At 39.3% G+C, this 22,040-nt stretch overlaps 1 protein-coding gene across 1 annotated transcript in view; it reads right to left on the bottom strand.

Annotated features, from left to right (window-relative positions):
• LOC133563308 (synaptic vesicle glycoprotein 2B-like) overlaps positions 1 to 22,040 on the bottom strand; it is a 100,010-nt gene that overhangs the window by 8,375 nt on the left and 69,595 nt on the right. The window contains exons 9-14 of the mRNA XM_061917372.1: positions 21,897 to 21,985; positions 21,739 to 21,814; positions 16,532 to 16,620; positions 14,012 to 14,145; positions 10,366 to 10,563; positions 8,126 to 8,285 (exon numbers count right to left, since the gene is read on the bottom strand). Of these exons, the coding sequence (XP_061773356.1) occupies positions 8,126 to 8,285; positions 10,366 to 10,563; positions 14,012 to 14,145; positions 16,532 to 16,620; positions 21,739 to 21,814; positions 21,897 to 21,985 (746 nt within the window). The remainder of the gene's footprint in view (positions 1 to 8,125; positions 8,286 to 10,365; positions 10,564 to 14,011; positions 14,146 to 16,531; positions 16,621 to 21,738; positions 21,815 to 21,896; positions 21,986 to 22,040) is intronic.

Genomic DNA, 22,040 nt, shown 5'->3' on the forward strand with positions numbered 1-22,040 from the left:
CAGAGACAGTATCATACCGAAAATGATTTATTAGTATCGCGGAACTATACTAATAAATGGGTTAAATGATAAATGGGTTGTACTTGTGTAGCGCTTTTCTACCTTCAAGGTACTCAAAGCACTTTGACACTACTTCCACATTTACCCATTCACACACACATTCATACACTGATGGAGGGAGCTGCCATGCAAGGTGCTAACCAGCACCCATCAGGAGCAAGGGTGAAGTGTCTTGCTCAGGACACAACGGACGTGACGAGGTTGGTACTAGGTGGGGATTGAACCAGGGACCCTCGGGTTGCGCACGGCCACTCTTCCACTGCGCCACGCCGTCCGGTATACCGGTATACCTTACACCAGTGTTCTTCAACCACTGTGCCGCGGCGCACGTGTGCCGTGAGATACAGTCTGGTGTGCCCTGGAAGATTATCAAGTTTTACCTATTTGGGTTAAAGATATTTTTTGCAAACCAGTAATTATAGTCTGCAAATGATATGTTGTTGTTAAGTGTCGGTGCTGTCTAGAGCTCGGCAGAGTAACCATGTAATATTCTTCCATATCAGTAGGTGGCAGCCGGTAGTTAATAGCTTTCTAGATGTCGGAAAGAGCGGGAGGTAGCGTGAAGGTAAAAAAAGCTATCTAATGCTTAAACCAAAAATAAACAAAAGGTGAGTGCCCCTAAGAAAAGGCATTGAAGCTTAGGAAAAGTAATGCAGAACAAAACTAAAACTGAACTAGCTACAAAGTAAACAAAAACAGAATGCTGGACGACAGCAAAGACTTACTGTGGAGCAAAGACGTTGTCCACAATGTACATCTGAACATGACATGACAATCCACAATGTCCCCACAAAGAAGGATAAAAACAACTGAAAGATTCTTGATTGCTAAAACAAAGTAGATGCAGGAAATATCGGTCAAAGGAAGACATGAAACTGCAACAGGAAAATACCAAAAATAGAGAAAAAGCCACCAAAATAGGAGCGCAAGACAAGAACTGAAACACTACACACAGGAAAACAGCAAAAAACTCAAAATAAGTCATGGCGTGATGTGACAGTACACCTACTTTGAGACAAGAGGTATAGTGATGCATGCTTGGTTATGGTTTGAATTCATATCCATCAATTGCAACAATTATTTTTTACTGTCAACTGAGTTAAATTTTTTTCATGATTTATGCTGGTGATGTGCGTCCGGATTTTTTCAACAAAAAAATGTGCCTTGGCTCAAAAAAGGTTGAAAAACGCTGCCTTACACCCTAGGTGTGACTTTGTCGTTATCCACAGGACGCTGTTTTGGAGGCCTGCTTATTCATTATGTACATCGTGGGTTAGCAACGCGAGGACTTTTGAGCCTCAAGTGGCTCTTTAGCGCCGCCCTAGTGGCTCTCTGGAGCTTTTTCAAAAACGTATAAAAATGGAAAAAGATGAGGAAAAAAACAATATTTTTTGTTTTAATATGGTTTCTGTAGGAGGACAAACATGACACAATCTTTCCAAATTGTTAGAAATCCCACAGTATACAGTAAGCGTTACTAAAACGGCCTTCTTTCATCTCCGTAATATCGCTAAAATTCGCTCCATTTTGTCCACTAAAGACGCCGAGATCATTATCCATGCGTTTGTTACGTCTCGTCTCGATTACTGTAACATATTATTTTCGGGTCTCCCCATGTCTAGCATTAAAAGATTACAGTTGGTACAAAATGCGGCTGCTAGACTTTTGACAAGAACAAGAAAGTTTGATCACATTACGCCTGTACTGGCTCACCTGCACTGGCTTCCTGTGCACTTAAGATGTGACTTTAAGGTTTTACTACTTACGTATAAAATACTACACGGTCTAGCTCCAGCCTATCTTGCCGATTGTATTGTACCATATGTCCCGGCAAGAAATCTGCGTTCAAAAGACTCCGGCTTATTAGTGATTCCTAGAGCCCAAAAAAAGTCTGCGGGCTATAGAGCGTTTTCCGTTCGGGCTCCAGTACTCTGGAATGCCCTCCCGGTAACAGTTCGAGATGCTACCTCAGTAGAAGCATTTAAGTCTCACCTTAAAACTCATCTGTATACTCTAGCCTTTAAATAGACCTCCTTTTTAGACCAGTTGATCTGCCGCTTCTTTTCTTTCTCCTATGTCCCCCCCTCCCTTGTGGAGGGGGTCCGGTCCGATGACCATGGATGAAGTACTGGCTGTCCAGAGTCGAGACCCAGGATGGACCGCTCGTCGGGACCCAGGATGGACCGCTCGCCTGTATCGGTTGGGGACATCTCTACGCTGCTGATCCGCTTGAGATGGTTTCCTGTGGACGGGACTCTCGCTGCTGTGTTGGATCCGCTTGAACTGAACTCTCGCGGCTGTGTTGGAGCCACTATGGATTGAACTTTCACAGTATCATGTTAGACCCGCTCGACATCCATTGCTTTCGGTCCCCTAGAGAGAGGGGGTTGCCCACATCTGAGGTCCTCTCCAAGGTTTCTCATAGTCAGCAATGTCACTGGCGTCCCACTGGATGTGAATTCTCTCTGCCCTCTGGGTGTGAGTTTTCCTTGCCCTTTTGTGGGTTCTTCCGAGGATGTTGTAGTCGTAATGATTTGTGCAGTCCTTTGAGACATTTGTGATTTGGGGCTATATAAATAAACATTGATTGATTGATTGATTGATAAACATGCTTCACTGATGAGAGTATTTGCCGCGCGCCATTTTGTCCTAATTTCGGAAGTCCTTGAACGCACTGTGGTTTGTTTACATGTACAACTTTCTCCGATGCTGCCAAAGAAAGACCTGTTTTATGTCACTCCTTTGTTTCTATTCGTCCATCCAACGTTTTATGCTGTGCGTGAATGCACAAAGGTGAGCTTTGTTGATTTTATTGACTTGTTGGAGTGCTAATCAGACATATTTGGTCACTGCATGACTGCATGCTAATCAATGCTAACATGCTATTTAGGCTAGCTGTATGTACATATTGCATCATTATGCCTTGTATATTTGAGCTCATTTTATTTGTAGTTTCCGTTTCCTTCAACTTGAACACACACATCTATACCTTTGCCCATTCTAAGCCAGTAATTACCAGGCGTTATCTCACCCTCTTGAGGAGCCTCCGTTTTACTAATGTTTTCCAATGTAAAAATGTGTAGAATAAATATTACATTACAACATTTCTGTCAACGAGGAGTTGCATCAGCCTGCGACACATAGACATTTTGATAGTAGGCTATTATAGCTAATATAGACACTTACATCATGTGTTGCCTTCATTTTAACACTTAGATAAGACTTTACATATTTTTGCAGCTCCAGACCAATTTTTTATTTTTTATTTTTGGTCCATCATGGCTATTTCAACATTTTGGGTTGCCGACCCCTGATGTACATGAACGACTTGGGTCAAAATGTGTCTGACGCTGTTTTCAAAATATTTGCGATTACCGAGCGACTGATACTCTTACAGTGAAGAGATGTGTCGTCATTTTATCTTTTTGATTGATCATCTTTTATAATGACCAGCCAGACAAGAACGGCATCCATTCAGAAAACACATTTGCTGGTGAGAGATGGCCTTAACCTCGAGATTCAGGTGAGTATTTGTTATCTGTATAACAGACTGCAGTAACACTCTTTTTACATTAAAATCCATACACATATGTACTGAAGTCTATTTCTGGTCTTGTCATCATCGAACAGAAAGATATAAACGGCAGTGTGGCTGGATCAAAAGATTCGTCGGTGACGCTTTACTGAACCAAGAGTTGCTATATTGCAAGCGAGTCCTTATACAGGACTGCAGTACCTGGAGGAGCTCAGGTCAAAATGAAGGATTCCTGCCTTGGAGAAGCCAAACCAACAGTTGTATATTCCTACCCCCTGTCAGTGTGTGTGTGTGCTGGGTCAGGAGCGTGCATCCTGATCATAAAGGGGGGCTGCGAGTTGTGTCGTATCTTGAACTTTCACAGTATCATGTTAGACCTGCTCGACATCCATTGCTTTCGTCCTCTCCAAGGTTCTCATAGTCATCATTGTCCCCGACGTCCCACTGGGTCATCATTGTCCCCGACGTCCCACTGGGTATGAGTTTTCCTTGCCCTTATGTGGGCATACCGAGGATGTGGTAATGGTTTGTGTTGTGGTTTGTGCAGCCCTTTGAGACACTAGTGATTTAGGGCTATATAAGTAAACATTGATTGATTGATTGATTTTAGATGTTTACATTTAGTCTCTTCTCACGGATAGGACCATTATCTTTGCATACCAAGGTCCAATTTTATTGCTTTTTAACCTACTCAGCGGCCTAGTGGTTAGAGTGTCTGGTTGTGAGTTCAAATCCCGGCCGAGTCATACCAAAGACTATAAAAATGGGACCCATTGCCTCCCTGCTTTGCACTCAGCATCAAGGGTTGGAATTTGGGGTTAAATCACCATAAATTTGATCAAGGGGATGGGTCAAATGCAGAGGATGAATTTCACCACACCTAGTGTGTGTGTGACAATCATTGGTACTTTAACGTAACCTAACTTTAACTTTTTCTTCTGTGAGATTTAATCTAATTAACACACAAATGTTAGTACTAAAGGGCCCTATTTTATGTGTCCAAAGTGAAATTCCTACTAGTTAATCTAGTGGTTTGCTTTCTCCTAGATGAATATAATTATTCACCATGTGTAGTTGATTAATTCACTTCAGTACAATGTTAATACATCTAAATCCATGCCAGGCCGATTTATAGCACACAATGATTAATAAACACTGTACTCTCAAGACCTGAAAGTGATGAGTGCTTAAAGGTATTTGGACAATAATAACAATTTTTGTAAAAGTTAATGTTGCAAGAGAAAAATAATAATTTGCAAGTCCATACTAAAATTAGCTTTTACTGCTGTTATATGGCCTTTTAATAAACAGATATGTATGTTTTATAATGCTTTGTGTCTTGTGCCATTTTCCCTGCGTGACATTTGCACGACACTTGGAGGTGTTAGTATTTCATTCCCAGTGTAATTATGGTAATTATTTAAATAGCTTATATTTTTTCTTCAGATTGTTAAGTTGCCTGGGGCGTCAAATGAGTTTTACCGGCCATTTCCCATCTGGCAGCACTGGAACCTGTGGCGTGGCTTAGATGGTTAAGCGGCCATGCCAGCAACTTGAAGGTTCCAGATTTGATACCAGCTTCTGCCATCCATGTCACGGGCCTTGTTTTCTTTGGCACGACACTTCACCCACCTTGCTCCCACTGGTGTGTGTGAATGTGAATGAATGTTTGGTGGTGGTCATAGAGGCCGTAAGCCAGGGGTATCAAACTCATTTTGGTTCAGGGCCATATCGCAGTAATGGCTGCTTTCAGAGGGCCGCTTTTTTAAAAATAATTGACATTATGCATGCAGGTACTAACCTGTGATTAATCATAATTTAATTGTTTTTTATGTATAACTTGCTTTAAAATCAAAAATAAAGGTGACAAGCAAATATTGAAGAATTTATTTTCATCTCAAAAATATAGTTTTGCAATACAGTATATAATAATATAATTGGCAGGATCAGATATTTAAGTTTAAAATATGCATTCTTTTCTGTCAAAATTGAAAGAAGGTATGCATTTAGTAAAAAAAAAAAAAAATTTTTTTTTTTTTTATTGAAACAAATTTTTTCCAGGCTTTCGCAGACCTCATCGAATGATGTGGCGGCCCAGAACTGGCACCCGGGCCTTGAGTTTGACACCTGTCCTGTAGGCAAAAATTGTCCGCCACACTTCCGTCTGCTGTGGCCTCAAACGTAGATGAGCACCATTAGCGAGTGAATGTTGACAATTGAATGATTGATGGGTTCTCAGTTCTCTGTGAAGTGCCTGGAGTGACTAGAAAAGCACTGTATAAGTGTAATTCATATGTGTCAAAACTCAAGACCCGGGGGCCAGATCCGGCCCGACACGTCATTAAATGTGGCCCGCGAAAGCCTGGGTATAATGTGAACACTTCATCTTTCTTACTAAAAGATTTCATTGTTTCCATTTTGGCAGAATAAAATGTATGAAACATGAAATTTCATGTTTTCAACTTTAATATATGTATATCAAAGTTGATATATATATATATATATATATATATATATATATATATACATATATACACACACAAATATTCAATTGTTATAGGTGTGAATCTTTGGGCATCTCGCCATTTGATTTTGATTCTTGGGGTGAGGATTTGATTCACATTCGATTCTTGATTCAACACGATTCTCGAGTCATGCAATGTAGTATTTGGTATAATAATAACAACACCTTAACAAAACAGCTCACAGATTAGAAAACATCCTTTTGGTTGCTGACGTATGTGTCAAGACGTGGGGTTTTTCGCAATTTACTGCAGGGTTGTTCTCCCAGGATGCAAACTGACTACTCTGGACCAGGCGTGAAGGTAGGACCATGTTTAAGTAACTGACTCCAAAGTGAAAACAAAAAGGGCGTAGGATACAAAAACTAACACTTAAACAGAAACTATGGACATGAAACAAAACTTGCTAACTGTGACACGAATAAACAAAACTTACTTGGCAAGGCATCAGACAAACAATATGGAGCATGAGTCTATGGCTTGAATATAGCAACGTGAACAAAGCATGAAAGGAGCAATGTCACCAGACCGACTGACTAGCAAGGGCGTTTTAAACAGTCTCTTGATAAGAGCCAAATGAGCGTCCGAACACCAGCGGCAGGTGAAAATCATTTGTCACCACGGCAACCAAAACAAACAATAGTGCACCAAAAACAGGAACTAGTGGAGTTCAAAACAACAGAAAATAACAAAAACATAATCCACCAACCAAACATGACAGTATGACACATACGTGCACCAAGTAAGCATGGAGATGGCCTAAAAAATGTGGAATTGTTTATTAAATAGTAAAAAAAAATAAAAAAAAATTGATTTTTGAAAATGACAAAAAAAAAATCGGGATTCGAGTGAGACAAAAAACATTTTCAAGCATCCCTAATTATTGTTAACCGTATGCTAGTTTGTACAAATAACAATAAATACTTAAATATCTGCTTCACTTTTACTTCGGATTTCAAAGTAAGTTATCCATCATTTTGTACATACAAAAATCAGATAACCAAACCTAGAGGCAATAATATAATGAAGCGATTATACTTTTATATTCTTACATTCACTGTTACAAGCGGCCCTCTGAGGGCAACCATGACTGCGATGCGGCCCCTCGATTAAAACTAGTTTGACCCCCATGGCCTAATCCATTATTATTATTATTATTATTATTATTGCTAATACAAACCCCATTTCCATATGAGTTGGGAAATTGCGTTAGATGTAAATATGAACGGAATACAATGATTTGAAAATCATTTTCAACCCATATTCAATTGAATATGCTACAAAGACAACATATTTGATGTTAAAACTGCTAAACATTTTTTTTTTTTTTGCAAATGATAATAAACTTCTGTTGTCATCCAAGCAATGTTATCATGGACAACCCTGCTTATTTCAGCAAAACAATGCCAAGCCACGTGTTACAACAGCGTGGCTTCAAAGTAAAAGAGTGCAGGTGTTTTCCTGGCCCTCCTGCAGTCCAGACATGTCTCCCATCGAAAATGTGTGGCGCATTGTGAAGCGTAAAATACGACAGCGGAGACACCAGACTGTTAAACAACTAAAGCTCTACATAAAATAAGAATGGGAAATAATTCCACTTTCAAAGCTTCAACAATTAGTTTCCTCATTTCCCAAAAGTTTATTGAGTGTTGTTAAAAGAAAAGGTGATGTAACACAGTGGTGAACATGCCCTTTCCCAACTACTTTGGCACGTGTTGCAGCCAAGAAATTCTAAGTTAATTATAATTTGCAAAAAAAAAATAAAGTTTACATCCAATATCTTGTCTTTGTAGTGCATTCAATTGAATATGGGTTGAAAACGGGGTTTGTATTACAGATCCAGGTTTCAGATTCCAACCCAGAACCTCTGACTGGTGAGGCATAAGCTATATTCATGCTTCCACTGTGCTGCCTGAAGCGTACCGATGTGTGAAATAAAACATTCTACTGTAGCTCAGCGCCACCTAATATGTATATAATTTATTATAGTTGTGTCAAACCCAGGTACCTTTTAGAAGCGGGGTAGAGTTCCACTGTTACCACCTCGATGCCATTCCACGCAGCCACACTGACGCCGCAGAAGAGACACTGAAGAGCAATGATTGCTGATTGGCTGAAGCTCAGGAACAGGAAAAAGGTGCAGCCCGCCGAGATGAGCATGGAGCCACCTAGGTCGAGCAGGATGAGGAAAAGAACGACACAATCACACAAATGCTTGGCACTCCAACTCATAATGTTGGACGATAAATGTCAGTCACGGCACATCCGAAGCTTTTAGGTATGTATCATATGTTTTGTGCATTCATTTTAATATCAATTCATTGTTCCTAACATGCTAAGATATTGGAACAAATATTAACAGTTAGTTTGATACAAGATAATATATCATAAGTAATTTATCTGTTTTACAGAAAATGCTCAGGGACAAAAAAAAAAAAAGATCTGGTGACAGACAATGCCTGCCGGGGCACACTTTGTACCCGCATGCTTTAAGATCATCATAAACACCATGCTCTTCTTGGCCACATTGCAATTTTAATAATACTAATGTTTTTTCAGTTTCTCATCAAAACCACCATATAGAGAACATACAAACACTTTTTTTATTAAATCCAGAATATCGAAATTCAATGATTTGGTGCATTTGCCAACTGCTAAAATTATGCAAACGCAAACTATAACCTGCTAACCAAGAATGTAAAACAATTCTTCTCAAATAAAAGAGGAGTAAAACAACCTCAGAGGAATATCTCATTTCAAACATGTGGATGCACGTACAACACTTAAGACCTTTAGCATATCAGTATGTGGAATTGAATTATGGAATGGATTAAGTGAAGAAATTAAACAATGTACCAATAGGATTCAGATTAAGAGGCTGTTGAAACTTAAAGTGTTTACAAAGTACAAATAAGAAGAATTATGGTAAAGGTCATGAATTTATTGACAATTAAAGTAAAAGTGCCAATGATTGTCACACACATACTAAGTGTGTGTGTGACAATATGAAGTTGTCTTTATTTTTAAGTTACCGTGCCGTGATTTTACCAGTCCAGCCCATTTGGGAGTAAAATGTTCTCCATGTAGCCCCCGATCTAAAATGAGTTTGAACGCCCGGTCTTATATGAAGAGAGCATTTATGATTTTAGTTCACAGAGTAAACAACTACAAACTAAGATTTGGGTATTGTTTTTCCTTAACGCATACATTTGTCTAAATATGGCCAAGAACACGCATTATTATGGGTTTCCTGGACATCATTTTCATCACGAAAGCAAAAATCTAATCTGCAGGAGAGAATCAAGTATGTCTCTTTTTATTTTTAGTCTTCAGCTTGAAGCGTCCCTCCGTCTCTAACTGCCTGGTTGTCATGTGATAGTATGTGACGGTTATGATTGTGCTTACTTATCTTATCTTGCCTCTGAATGGCCAGTCCATGATGTTTTGCCCTAACGTTAGCCAATCGTGACTCATCATACCAATCATCATGTATTTTTTCCGTATGTAAAGATATTGTCCTTTATCCAGGTCATTGTATTTTCTCCATATTTTTTTACACAACTCACTTTCTCTCTTTGTAGTTTGTAACTTTGATGTAAACTCCCTCGCTACATGGATTCAAAAGTAGCTAAGCTACAGGAAAAGCTACTTGCTAAAAAATCTATTGGAAAATGTAGTGAAGCTACATACATTAGCTCCAGTGATAGTGTTTACTCACATGTATCCTCTGTACTCAGCCATACAATCATTGGTCCATATAGTTGCAAATGTGTGTATGTTGTGTGTGTGTTTGTTTGGTTGTGTGTCCATGCGTATGTATGTGATAATGGGAGATATGGGTCATCGGGGTGTTGTTTTTAACTTTGTAAAGCACTTTGCGCTGCTTTTCCTTTATGTATGAAAAGCGCTTTATAAATAAAGTTTGATTAACAGCTTAGCTACATGTAGCTTGTTACTGCCCATCACTGCTTACAACAAAATTCAACTGTATTAGTAAAGAAAAAAAGTGCACAAGCATGATGAAGCAACGTGTGCCCTTGATGCCGCCTTCATATTTCGGACTGCCCCCTCATATATGCCTGCCATGATAACAGTAATCAACAATTGTGTTGTGTGTGTTTAGTTTGAACACAATTTAGTCACAACACGTTTTTCTATTATTCCTTAATCCCATAAAGTAGGGATGGATGGTACAAATACAAAATACAATAAGCATCAGAAGCGTGAGGCAGGTAAAATGAACATCACCTATAATCTTGACTCTGCCAATCTTGTCCATGAAGAGGGCAGAGATGATGTTGCCAGGCAACACAGCCAGACTGCCCAGGAAGCTGACCAAATAAATGAGGACGTCGTTCTCTTCAACAGTGTCCAGGTGGCAGCCACGTTTGTCGTGCTCGAAGGTGTTGTTTTCCATTTTACAATCAATGAACTTCTCCTTCAGGTCTGCAGAACACAGGAAGGTGGACAAGAAGGTAGAAGATGCATTTGTGTGTCATACTGTACACTAGTGTTGTTCCGATACCAATATTTTGGTACCTGTACCAAAATGTATTACGATGCAATTCGGTACTTTTTGATACTTTTTTTTTATAAATAAAGGGGACCACAAAAATTTCCATTATTTGCTTTATTTTAACAAAAAATCTTACGGTACATTAAACATATGTTTCTTATTGCAAGTTAAAATAATACTACTGAAAGACAACTTGTCTTTTATTAGTAAGTAGGCAAACAAAAGCTCCTAATTTAGCTGCTGACACATGCAGTAACATATTGTGTCATTTATCATTCTATTATTGTGTCAACATTATTAAGGACAAGTGGTAGAAAATGAATTATTAATCTACTTGTTCATTCACTGTTACTATCCATTTCTACCGCGTATTCTCTTAGGGGTCGCGAGGGGCGCTGGTGCCTATCTCAGCTACAATCGGACAGAAGGCTGTGTACACAATGGACAAGTCGTCCCCTCATCGCAGCATTTACTGCTAATATATGTTAACTTTCTCTCTTAACATGTTCTATCTACACTTCTGTTAAATGTAATAATCACTTATTCTTCTGTTGTTTGGATGCTTTACATTAGTTTTGGATGATACCACAAATTTGGGTATCAATCCTATACCAAGTCGTTACAGGATCATACATTGGTCATATTCAAAGTTCTCATTTCCCGAGTTTATAAACATAATATAAACTTTAAAAAAACCTAAAAAAGATTGTGTGATGCTAAAAATATAGGTGTAATCACAGTAGTATTGACTATATCCGCTCCGGGACTTGGTATCATTACAGTGGATGTTAGGTGTAGATCCACCAATGGCGTTTCCACCATGAATTGATTTACGTGGACCCGACTTAAACATGTTGAAAAACTTATTAGGGTGTTACCATTTTGTGGTCAATTGTATGGAATATGTACTGAACTGTGCAATCTACTAATAAAAGTTTCAATCAATCAGTTTGTTTACATTTTGACGCCAGTGAGCTACGGTGTGTAGTGAAGCATGTTTAGCGATTCCTCTCCCCTTAGGGATTATACTTGTAAGAAATTTACTTTGTCGCCGTGGAGGCGAGGATTAGCGATTTAGAAGTAGCTACAACACTGCAGACTGTGGATGGACTTTAGCCGCTAGCTAGCTAGCCATGTCTTAAAGCACCTCTTCCTGAGGGTGTTTCAGTATTATAACTTCACCTTTATCTTTAGTTTTTAGGCCAAAATGCATTCATTTTCCCTTTTCTGTCTACACACCGTGTCTGCTTGTAAGTACTCCGTGATTGTGCACTGCCGAACATGCTCGTCTGCTCGTAAACCAGCAATGTCACGGTGTGTTGACGACAGGAGGCCATGGGGGGGAGGGAACTGGTATTTTTTATTAGTATTCATTAGGATCTAGGTAGTATGCTAATACCGGTATACTGTACAACCCTACTGTACACTGAAAGTAATGGCAGAACTAGTGGCAAAAAAGTAGCATAATGTCTGTCCTTCATCCAGAAGAACATTTAGGATGTCAAAAGACTGCTTGTGAATACGTATAACACAAGCCCTTGATTGAGTGTGGAACTTGTTCCTGGTGAGTAGAGGGGTTTTTGAGCAGTGTCAGAAAAGTTCTATGACTGCTGTCACAAAAGATAAACAGTAGTGCCTCGGCTTATACTTTTAATCGGTTCTATGATGAATCTTGTAACACTAAATTATTTTATCTCAAATTAATGTTCCTCAATATATTGAATAGAAATTCAAATATAATGAGAAAAACCACCACAACATGTACCATATTTTCAAATGCGTGCTATGAATTTATTTTATGTAGGTTATTTTAAAAGCACTGAGCTGGATTACTGTTCAAATTTGTTGTTTCCAAGCAATGACAATGGTATTATGATTCTGAACTTCTACATCTTGAATATTTGGGCACGATGACGCCGCTGTTTTGGCAGGAGGTCTGTGCTCTAGATGTCTCCCTTTGGTTTTCATGTGTTTTTGGCCTTTTGGATCGGGCCCCTTTGAGAGTGGGCAACAAGGAGTGGCGTTTTTGTGGCCTCTGCACTGCTTGTGTGTATTTCTGGTCTTGTCCTCCTCGTCCGGACAGAAGTGCGGCTGGATCAAAAGAGACGTCGGAGACGCTTTACTGAATGTAAAAGTAGCTTTATTACAAGCCTGCCCTGTTATCATTATTCCGATCAGGTAGAAACCTCCAATACCCTCAACGGAAAGAATTTCCAGACACAGACCCTCCACTTCAAACGTCACATCAAGACAGGCTGGTTTTCCGGACCTGAGCTTGTTGAGAAAATCGTGTCGATTGCCCTGAGAGACCAGGCAAGCAATTACATGGTTAGCTTTGGAGGGCAGTGCAAAAGGAGGCTCCAAAAAGTTGAGACGAGATTAGACAAAGAAGCAAAAGCACGGGGAAAGATAAGGTAGAGGGAAGGGAAGTGTCTGTCCGTTGGGGCTCCAGTACTCTGGAATGCCCTCCCGGTAACAGTTCGAGATGCTACCTCAGTAGAAGCATTTAAGTCTCACCTTAAAACTCATCTGTATACTCTAGCCTTTAAATAGACCTCCTTTTTAGACCAGTTGATCTGCCGCTTCTTTTCTTTCTACTATGTCCCCCCCTCCCTTGTGGAGGGGGTCCGGTCCGATGACCATGGATGAAGTACTGGCTGTCCAGAGTCGAGACCCAGGATGGACCGCTCATCGGGACCCAGGATGGACCGCTCGCCTGTATCGGTTGGGGACGTCTCTACGCTGCTGATCCGCTTGAGATGGTTTCCTGTGGACGGGACTCTCGCTGCTGTCTTGGATCCGCTTGAACTGAACTCTCGCGGCTGTGTTGGAGCCACTATGGATTGAACTTTCACAGTATCATGTTAGACCCGCTCGACATCCATTGCTTTCGGTCCCCTAGAGAGGGGGGGTTGCCCACATCTGAGGTCCTCTTCAAGGTTTCTCATAGTAGCATTGTCACTGGCGTCCCACTGGATGTGAATTCTCTCTGCCCACTGGGTGTGAGTTTTCCTTGCCCTTTTGTGGGTTCTTCCGAGGATGTTGTAGTCGTAATGATTTGTGCAGTCCTTTGAGACATTTGTGATTTGGGGCTGTATAAATAAACATTGATTGATTGATTGACTGTCTTTGTTGAGAGCAAGCAAGAAAGACGCACTGTACCAAGGTTGGTTGATCGTCTGGCTATGTGACATCGCAATGGATGTTGCCATTCATGTCACGTATGATCAACATTAACAGTCCTTGAACTTCTCTGACACACCTAGTAAGTATGCTATTTTCTACATATAGTATTTCACATTGATCTACTCAGTTTTTCCTCCTACCTTCAATCATAGCTAAATTCGAACCAACCTGAGCTGCTCCGTCTGAACCCACCTGTATCGATGAAGAACGTGTTGCGTATGGTGCAGTTCTCAAACACAGTGTCCGTGGACCTGATGTCCTCAAAGTGACAGTCTTCAAACAATGAGTCCTCAAACTTGACGGATTTCAGCTCTATTTTGATGAACCTATGGGCATGGAATGTGACACAAAAACAAGCCAACAGACAAAGAAAACATGGACTCTAACTTCTATTGCCGTGGTATTGCAGAATGAGCAGAATGGTCTCAGTAATACATAGCAGTCCATCACTACCGGATAGTCCTGCTATGGAAACAAGTTTTGCCGTATATATACTGTAGACATGAAAGTCACAGTTAAAATGGAAGCAATGATAATCTCCAGAGTTCAGGAGGAAAACTTGTTTGTAACTTTTCACAGTATTAAAGAGAAGTCCCATTCTGCCTCATTTAATTCTGCAGATAGCATAGAAGTCAAGTAACATACAGTTGTAGGAGCCACATACTGTATAATGGAAACTGTGTTCAATGTCCTTTAACTGCACTGATGATGCAAATCCAGCTACAGAGCACCAAGTTGTTGTTTTTGCTAAGAAGAGACATATGATTAACTTTAACAGTATCACTCACTGTTGATGATGAGTCACATTATTAGGAATCTACGAATCTATGTTGTCATGATCCTACATGGCCGTTTTGACATTGCTCGCTATTTTCCTGTTTTTCGTATCACTACTTGTTCTGGGCTTATTTTGGTCCTTTTCCCTGTTTTTCCACTATGTGTTGCCATACCTTCACTTTCTCCTCTGTTTCCTGGCAGCAGACCTGTTTTCCACAAGTCCATCTTGCCTATTCAGTTTCAGCTGTTGCTCCTTACCTTGTACGTTGACAAGGGTTTGTCTTCTTTACACTTCCGTGCTGCACTACATATTTTTGGCACTACCTGCGTTTTCCAATTAAATGGACTTCTTGCCTGTACTTCGCCTTCCTTGCTCTGCCTTCTGGGGTCCAAACTAACAACGGCAACATAAAAATGCAACAAAAGTACCCTTAAACTGCAACGTGTAAGATAATACTTCTATTTGTCAACATCTCACAAAATAGGAATAAATAAGTGACTCTTCATCCAACATCGATAGTTGAATGAAATTATCTTTTGGCCCATGTCTAGCTTTACAAGGCTTTGAGAATTAAAACCACTATACAGTGTATTTAGCAATTCAAAGTAAACCTCTTACCGTGTCAGTTTGGGGTGTCCCAGTAAATTATTCACTTTCGAATATCAATATTGGAGCATTATTTATAGACAATACGATACCAGCACGATGCATATATCAATTTTTAATTTGGAAGTTTGGACTCTAAGAGATAGTTGATTAAATGAAAACACTCAAAGAGACAACAACGGTAGGTATGGAGAAAACTTACCTATTTATTATTAATCATCTAGAATGGACTTATGCTGTCTTTAAGTTAAAATTGAGAGGTGATTGTTTTTTGGTGGACACCTAGTTGCCACAATAATCACTAAATTAAGCTCATGACTCAGTAAATTGAATGATCCAGACACATTTGTTACTGGATACTTTCTAATAACCTTCTCAGTCAAATGTAACTAAAACTACTTGATACATGTTAATATTGAGAAATGCGTTTTATACTGCAATAGTGGTCAATTATGGACACTTATTTTATATGTCTAGCTTGTGTGCTATTGTATGCTTAGCTTACCATGAATTGATTAACGTGGACCCCGACTTAAACAAGTTGAAACACTTATTCGGGTGTTACCATTTAGTGGTCAATTGTATGGAATATGTACTGAACTGTGCAATCTACTAATAAAAGTCTCAATCAATCAGTCAATCAAAGCTGTTGTGTAGCAACTTGATCCTAATAGCTTAGAGCCTACCATGTTTACCTTTCATATATGACTCCACTGAAATACAAACAAGAAAAGACCAAACTTGTGTGCTTATGGGAGAACATACTGGATGTCCAGCTTTGCAGAAGCAAATGTGCTGCAGGAATGCTTATACCATCGATTTTAGAATAAGTCCTATAAAATTCCAGACGTGTGTCATTTTGCTGACATCAGATCGATACCCGATTCCAAAATCCAATTTGAACACCCCTAAAATATCCAGTGATTTCCTTAATGTAATCCTGCTAAAGTTTATCACCTTCACATCTAAAGTATATGGCCATAAGTACATGCAGTAAAATCACTCACATAGCTAATGTTTCACGTACACACATAAACACAGCATGCACATTGTGATACCAACAAATGAAATGGTTGGTCTTGTGTAACTTGCACAAGGAGCTTGTGAAAAGCCTGAAATGCTGATACTGCCACATACAGTAATGCGGCAGATGCACACATCCCATTAAGATCATTTACAGTACTTCCACTGAGCAGGATTGTGCATAAAACGTGGAGGGAAATCAATTTCAACATTTAAATTTTAGACAAGTTAAATGGATTTATGGCTATGTATGGATCGTGAATTAAATGAGTTCAGTGTCCATAGTATGGCAAAGAGGCACCTACTTGTCGTTGATGTATTCTCCTTCTTTATGGACTTGGTTCTCCAAGGAAAAGTTGAAGTGAAAGTTCTCCACCTTTTCTTTATGGAACACCTAAAAACAACATGGACCACAACCAACATTATTTTTGTTAAGGCAGTATGTTAGACCGTATTAGGGATGGGTACCTTTGACATTCGAACCGATACAGTACCCATTCCCGACACCCGGGAATCGATGCCGGTACTAGGCAATACCAAGTTTCAGTACTTATGTGTGTGTTCATGTGTTAATAAATGGTCATTTATTTAATTACTAAACTCCATTTTTTATTTAACATTTAAAATTCAGCTGATAATGATAACTTGGCTGTCCAGTTGATATATCTTGTTTTCTTACACTTTTGAGTGTCATTTGCTAATATTTTATTGTAGATTTTGCATGCAGCTAGATGGCAGTATTGTATCAGCTAAAGCAGGCCTGGGCAATCATTTTGACTCGAGTGGGCCAAACTTATAAAATGAAAATGTGTCTGGGGGCTGGTATGTCTACTTTTAGGAACACTAATACAAAACCTCACAATAATGTCTGATTGAAAGCTCAAAACGTTATGAAAGACGGAATGGAATTAGATTTTTTTTTTTACTGAATGAGACACCCAGAATGTACATGAAAATTAAGAATATGGAATTTACTATATTAATTATGAACAATAAAACACTGAATATTGACAACATATGAACGTCACACTCCCTCTCGATTGACCCATTTTACAATCAAGCAAAACACAACAAAAAAGCAACAAACAGCAAAATATGAACGCGAAGGGTAAAAAAAACAACCCCACAGGTGGGGAGATTTTTACAACAAAGTTTTAGAACTTTGTTGTAAAAATCTCCTTCCACATCTGTTTCTGACACCCAGGCTGACCAAGTTGTAATCACTCTGTGGAAACAAACCACACCCACACTGATAGGTGCCTGTTCTGAGCTGCTGTGACTTAATTACCATAGTAACTATTATATCATGCAAAAGTGCAGATTCCAACCATTAAAATTCTTTGTATATTTTAAGACTTACGGAAATGTAAAAATATCACTGCCCATCATAACAGCAGCTGCAGTTTCCATCTTAAAGATTAAAAAAAAATATGTTTGGGAATGTCCGGTGGGCCAGATTCAAAAGCTTAACGGGCTGCATGCGGCCCATCCATCCATCCATCCATTTTCTACCGCTTATTCCCTTTCGGGGTCGCGGGGGGCGCTGGCGCCTATCTCAGCTACAATCGGGCGGAAGGCAGGGTACATCCTGGACAAGTCGCCACCTCATGCATGCGGCCCACGGTCCTTAATTTGCCCAGGTCAGGGCTAAAATGTGTACAATAAGGGTATCGAAATATATTATATTAGTGTTTGATTTTATGTGAATCGATAAGGGGGAACACTAACAAATCTCGGCCAGTATGAATAAAATACCGTATTTTTCGGACTATAAGTCACAGTTTTTTTCATAGTTTGGCTGGGGGTGCGACATATACTCTGGACCGATTTATGTGTGAAATCATTAACACATTACCGTAAAATATCCAATAATATTAATTATTTCATTCGCGGAAGAGACAAAGAAAATGTCAGCAATCGTCACACACATGTCAACCAATAAGAATTCGGTGGGGGAGGGTCACGGCAGAAGTGCATTGTGGGTCATGGAATGCTAACTGCTATATGTTATATGCTACTGCCGTAGCTATTAGAATGGATCATTTCATCATTGGCGGTAACTTATAAAAACTGAGAAGGGCTGAACAAAAATGGCACCGAAAAGGAAATCATGTACTGCAGATTACAAGCTGGAAGTAGTGAAATATGCAGCAGAAAACGACAAGAGGAAGAGTCGCATACCTTTGGAGTTGGCAGAGTCGTTTAGAAGCGACATCGAGGATGAAGATTTCATCGGATTCGTCAATTAGGAGTGACAGATTGTTTGGTAAACGTATAGCATGTTCTATATGTTATAGTGATTTGGGACGGCGTGGTATATGTTATAGTGATTTGGGACGGCGTGGCGCAGTGGGAGAGTGGCTGTGCGCAACCCGAGGGTCCCTGGTTCGAATCCCACCTAGTACCAACCTCGTCACGTCCGTTGTGTCCTGAGCAAGACACTTCACCCTTGCTCCTGATGGGTGCTGGTTGGCGCCTTGCGTGGCAGCTCCCTCCATCAGTGTGTGAATGTGTGTGTGAATGGGTAAATGTGGAAGTAGTGTCAAAGCGCTTTGAGTACCTTGAAGGTAGAAAAGCGCTGTACAAGTACGACCCATTTATCATTTATAGTTATTTGACTGCGATGAGGTGGCGACTTGTCCAGGATGTACCCCGCCTTCCGCCCGATTGTAGCTGAGATAGGCGCCAGCGCCCCCCGCGACCCCAAAAGGGAATAAGCGGTAGGAAATGGATGGATAGTTATTTGATTGACTCTTACCATAATATGTTACATTAACATACCAGGCACATTCTCCGTCGGTTATCTATGCATCATATAACGTACACTTATAACGTCGGTTATCTATGCATCATATAACGTACACTTATAACGTCGGTTATCTATGCATCATATAACGTACACTTATAACGTCGGTTATCTATGCATCATATAACGTACACTTATAACGTTGGTTATCTATGCATCATATAACGTACACTTATAACGTCGGTTATCTATGCATCATATAACGTACACTTATAACGTTGGTTATCTATGCATCATATAACGTACACTTATAACGTCGGTTATCTATGCATCATATAACGTACACTTATAACGTCGGTTATCCATGCATCATATAACGTACACTTATAACGTCGGTTATCCATGCATCATATAACGTACACTTATAACGTCGGTTATCTATGCATCATATAACGTACACTTATAACGTCGGTTATCTATGCATCATATAACGTACACTTATAACGTCGGTTATCTATGCATCATATAACGTACACTTATAACGTCAGTTATCTATGCATCATATAACGTACACTTATAACGTCGGTTATCCATGCATCATATAACGTACATTTATAACGTCGGTTATCTGTGCATCATATAACGTACACTTATAACGTCGGTTATCTATGCATCATATAACGTACACTTATAACGTCGGTTATCTGTGCATCATATAACGTACACTTATAACGTCGGTTATCTATGCATCATATAACGTACACTTATAACGTCGGTTATCTATGCATCATATAACGTACACTAATAACGTCGGTTATCTGTGCATCATATAACGTACACTTATAACGTCGGTTATCCATGCATCGTATAACGTACACTTATAACGTCGGTTATCTATGCATCGTATAACGTACACTTATAACGTCGGTTATCTATGCATCATATAACGTACACTTATAACGTCGGTTATCTATGCATCATATAACGTACACTTATAACGTCGGTTATCTATGCATCATATAACGTACACTTATAACGTCGGTTATCTGTGCATCATATAACGTACACTTATAATGTCGGTTATCTGTGCATCATATAACGTACACTTATAACGTCGGTTATCCATGCATCATATAACGTACACTTATAACGTCGGTTATCCATGCATCATATAACGTACACTTATAACGTCGGTTATCTATGCATCATATAACGTACACTTATAACGTCGGTTATCTATGCATCATATAACGTACACTTATAACGTCGGTTATCTATGCATCATATAACGTACACTTATAACGTCGGTTATCTATGCATCATATAACGTACACTAATAACGTCGGTTATCTATGCATCATATAACGTACACTTATAATGTCGGTTATCTGTGCATCATATAACGTACACTTATAACGTCGGTTATCCATGCATCGTTTAACGTACACTTATAACGTCGGTTATCCATGCATCGTATAACGTACACTTATAACGTCGGTTATCTATGCATCATATAACGTACACTTATAACGTCGGTTATCTATGCATCATATAACGTACACTTATAACGTTGGTTATCTATGCATCATATAACGTACACTTATAACGTCGGTTATCTATGCATCATATAACGTACACTTATAACGTCGGTTATCCATGCATCATATAACGTACACTTATAACGTCGGTTATCCATGCATCATATAACGTACACTTATAACGTCAGTTATCTATGCATCATATAACGTACACTTATAACGTCGGTTATCTATGCATCATATAACGTACACTTATAACGTCGGTTATCTATGCATCATATAACGTACACTTATAACGTCAGTTATCTATGCATCATATAACGTACACTTATAACGTCGGTTATCTATGCATCATATAACGTACACTTATAACGTCGGTTATCTGTGCATCATATAACGTACACTTAACGTCGGTTATCTATGCATCATATAACGTACACTTATAACGTCGGTTATCCATGCATCATATAACGTACACTTATAACGTCGGTTATCTATGCATCATATAACGTACACTTATAACGTCGGTTATCTATGCATCATATAACGTACACTTATAACGTCGGTTATCTATGCATCATATAACGTACACTTATAACGTCGGTTATCTATGCATCATATAACGTACACTTATAACGTCGGTTATCTATGCATCATATAACGTACACTTATAACGTCGGTTATCTATGCATCATATAACGTACACTTATAACGTCGGTTATCTATGCATCATATAACGTACACTTATAACGTCGGTTATCTATGCATCATATAACGAACACTTATAACGTCGGTTATCTATGCATCATATAACGTACACTTATAACGTCGGTTATCTATGCATCATATAACGTACACTTATAACGTCGGTTATCTATGCATCATATAACGTACACTTATAACGTCGGTTATCAATGCATCATATAACGTACACTTATAACGTCGGTTATCTATGCATCATATAACGTACACTTATAACGTCGGTTATCCATGCATCATATAACGTACACTTATAACGTCGGTTATCTATGCATGGTGTTGGATTTTATCAAATAAATTTCCCCCAAAAATGCAACATATACTCCGGAGTGACTTATAATCCGAAAAATACGGTAACTGAATTCGTTACCCCTCACTACACCGTATATATTGAGGTGAAAAGGTCTGGGAAATGACGGCTTGTAGAACTTCCAATAATGACAATGACTTATGGAAAGCAATAACACACCTTGACTTTCAACTGATATTCTTCATACTGAAGGTGCTTGATCATGTCTGGGAACCACACGGAAAGGCCGTAGAAACTGTGACAATATGTGACAGAACGACAAAAGTGAGGTTGGTTTTGAGTGCAACGACTGTGTAGACATAATGCGAGCTAATTACCTGAAGGCCATGCAGAACCAGATAACGGCCATGAGGAGAGTGGCAAAGCGCAATTCAGCAGACAGGAGAGATGCTACATTCTTCAGCACCTGGAACCAAGGCACAATCTCAGTAGAGCACGTCAACCTGAATCTCCCATGGTTG

The sequence above is a fragment of the Nerophis ophidion genome, linkage group LG12 (genome assembly GCF_033978795.1).
Source record: "Nerophis ophidion isolate RoL-2023_Sa linkage group LG12, RoL_Noph_v1.0, whole genome shotgun sequence".
NCBI classification, from domain to species: Eukaryota; Metazoa; Chordata; class Actinopteri; order Syngnathiformes; family Syngnathidae; genus Nerophis; species Nerophis ophidion.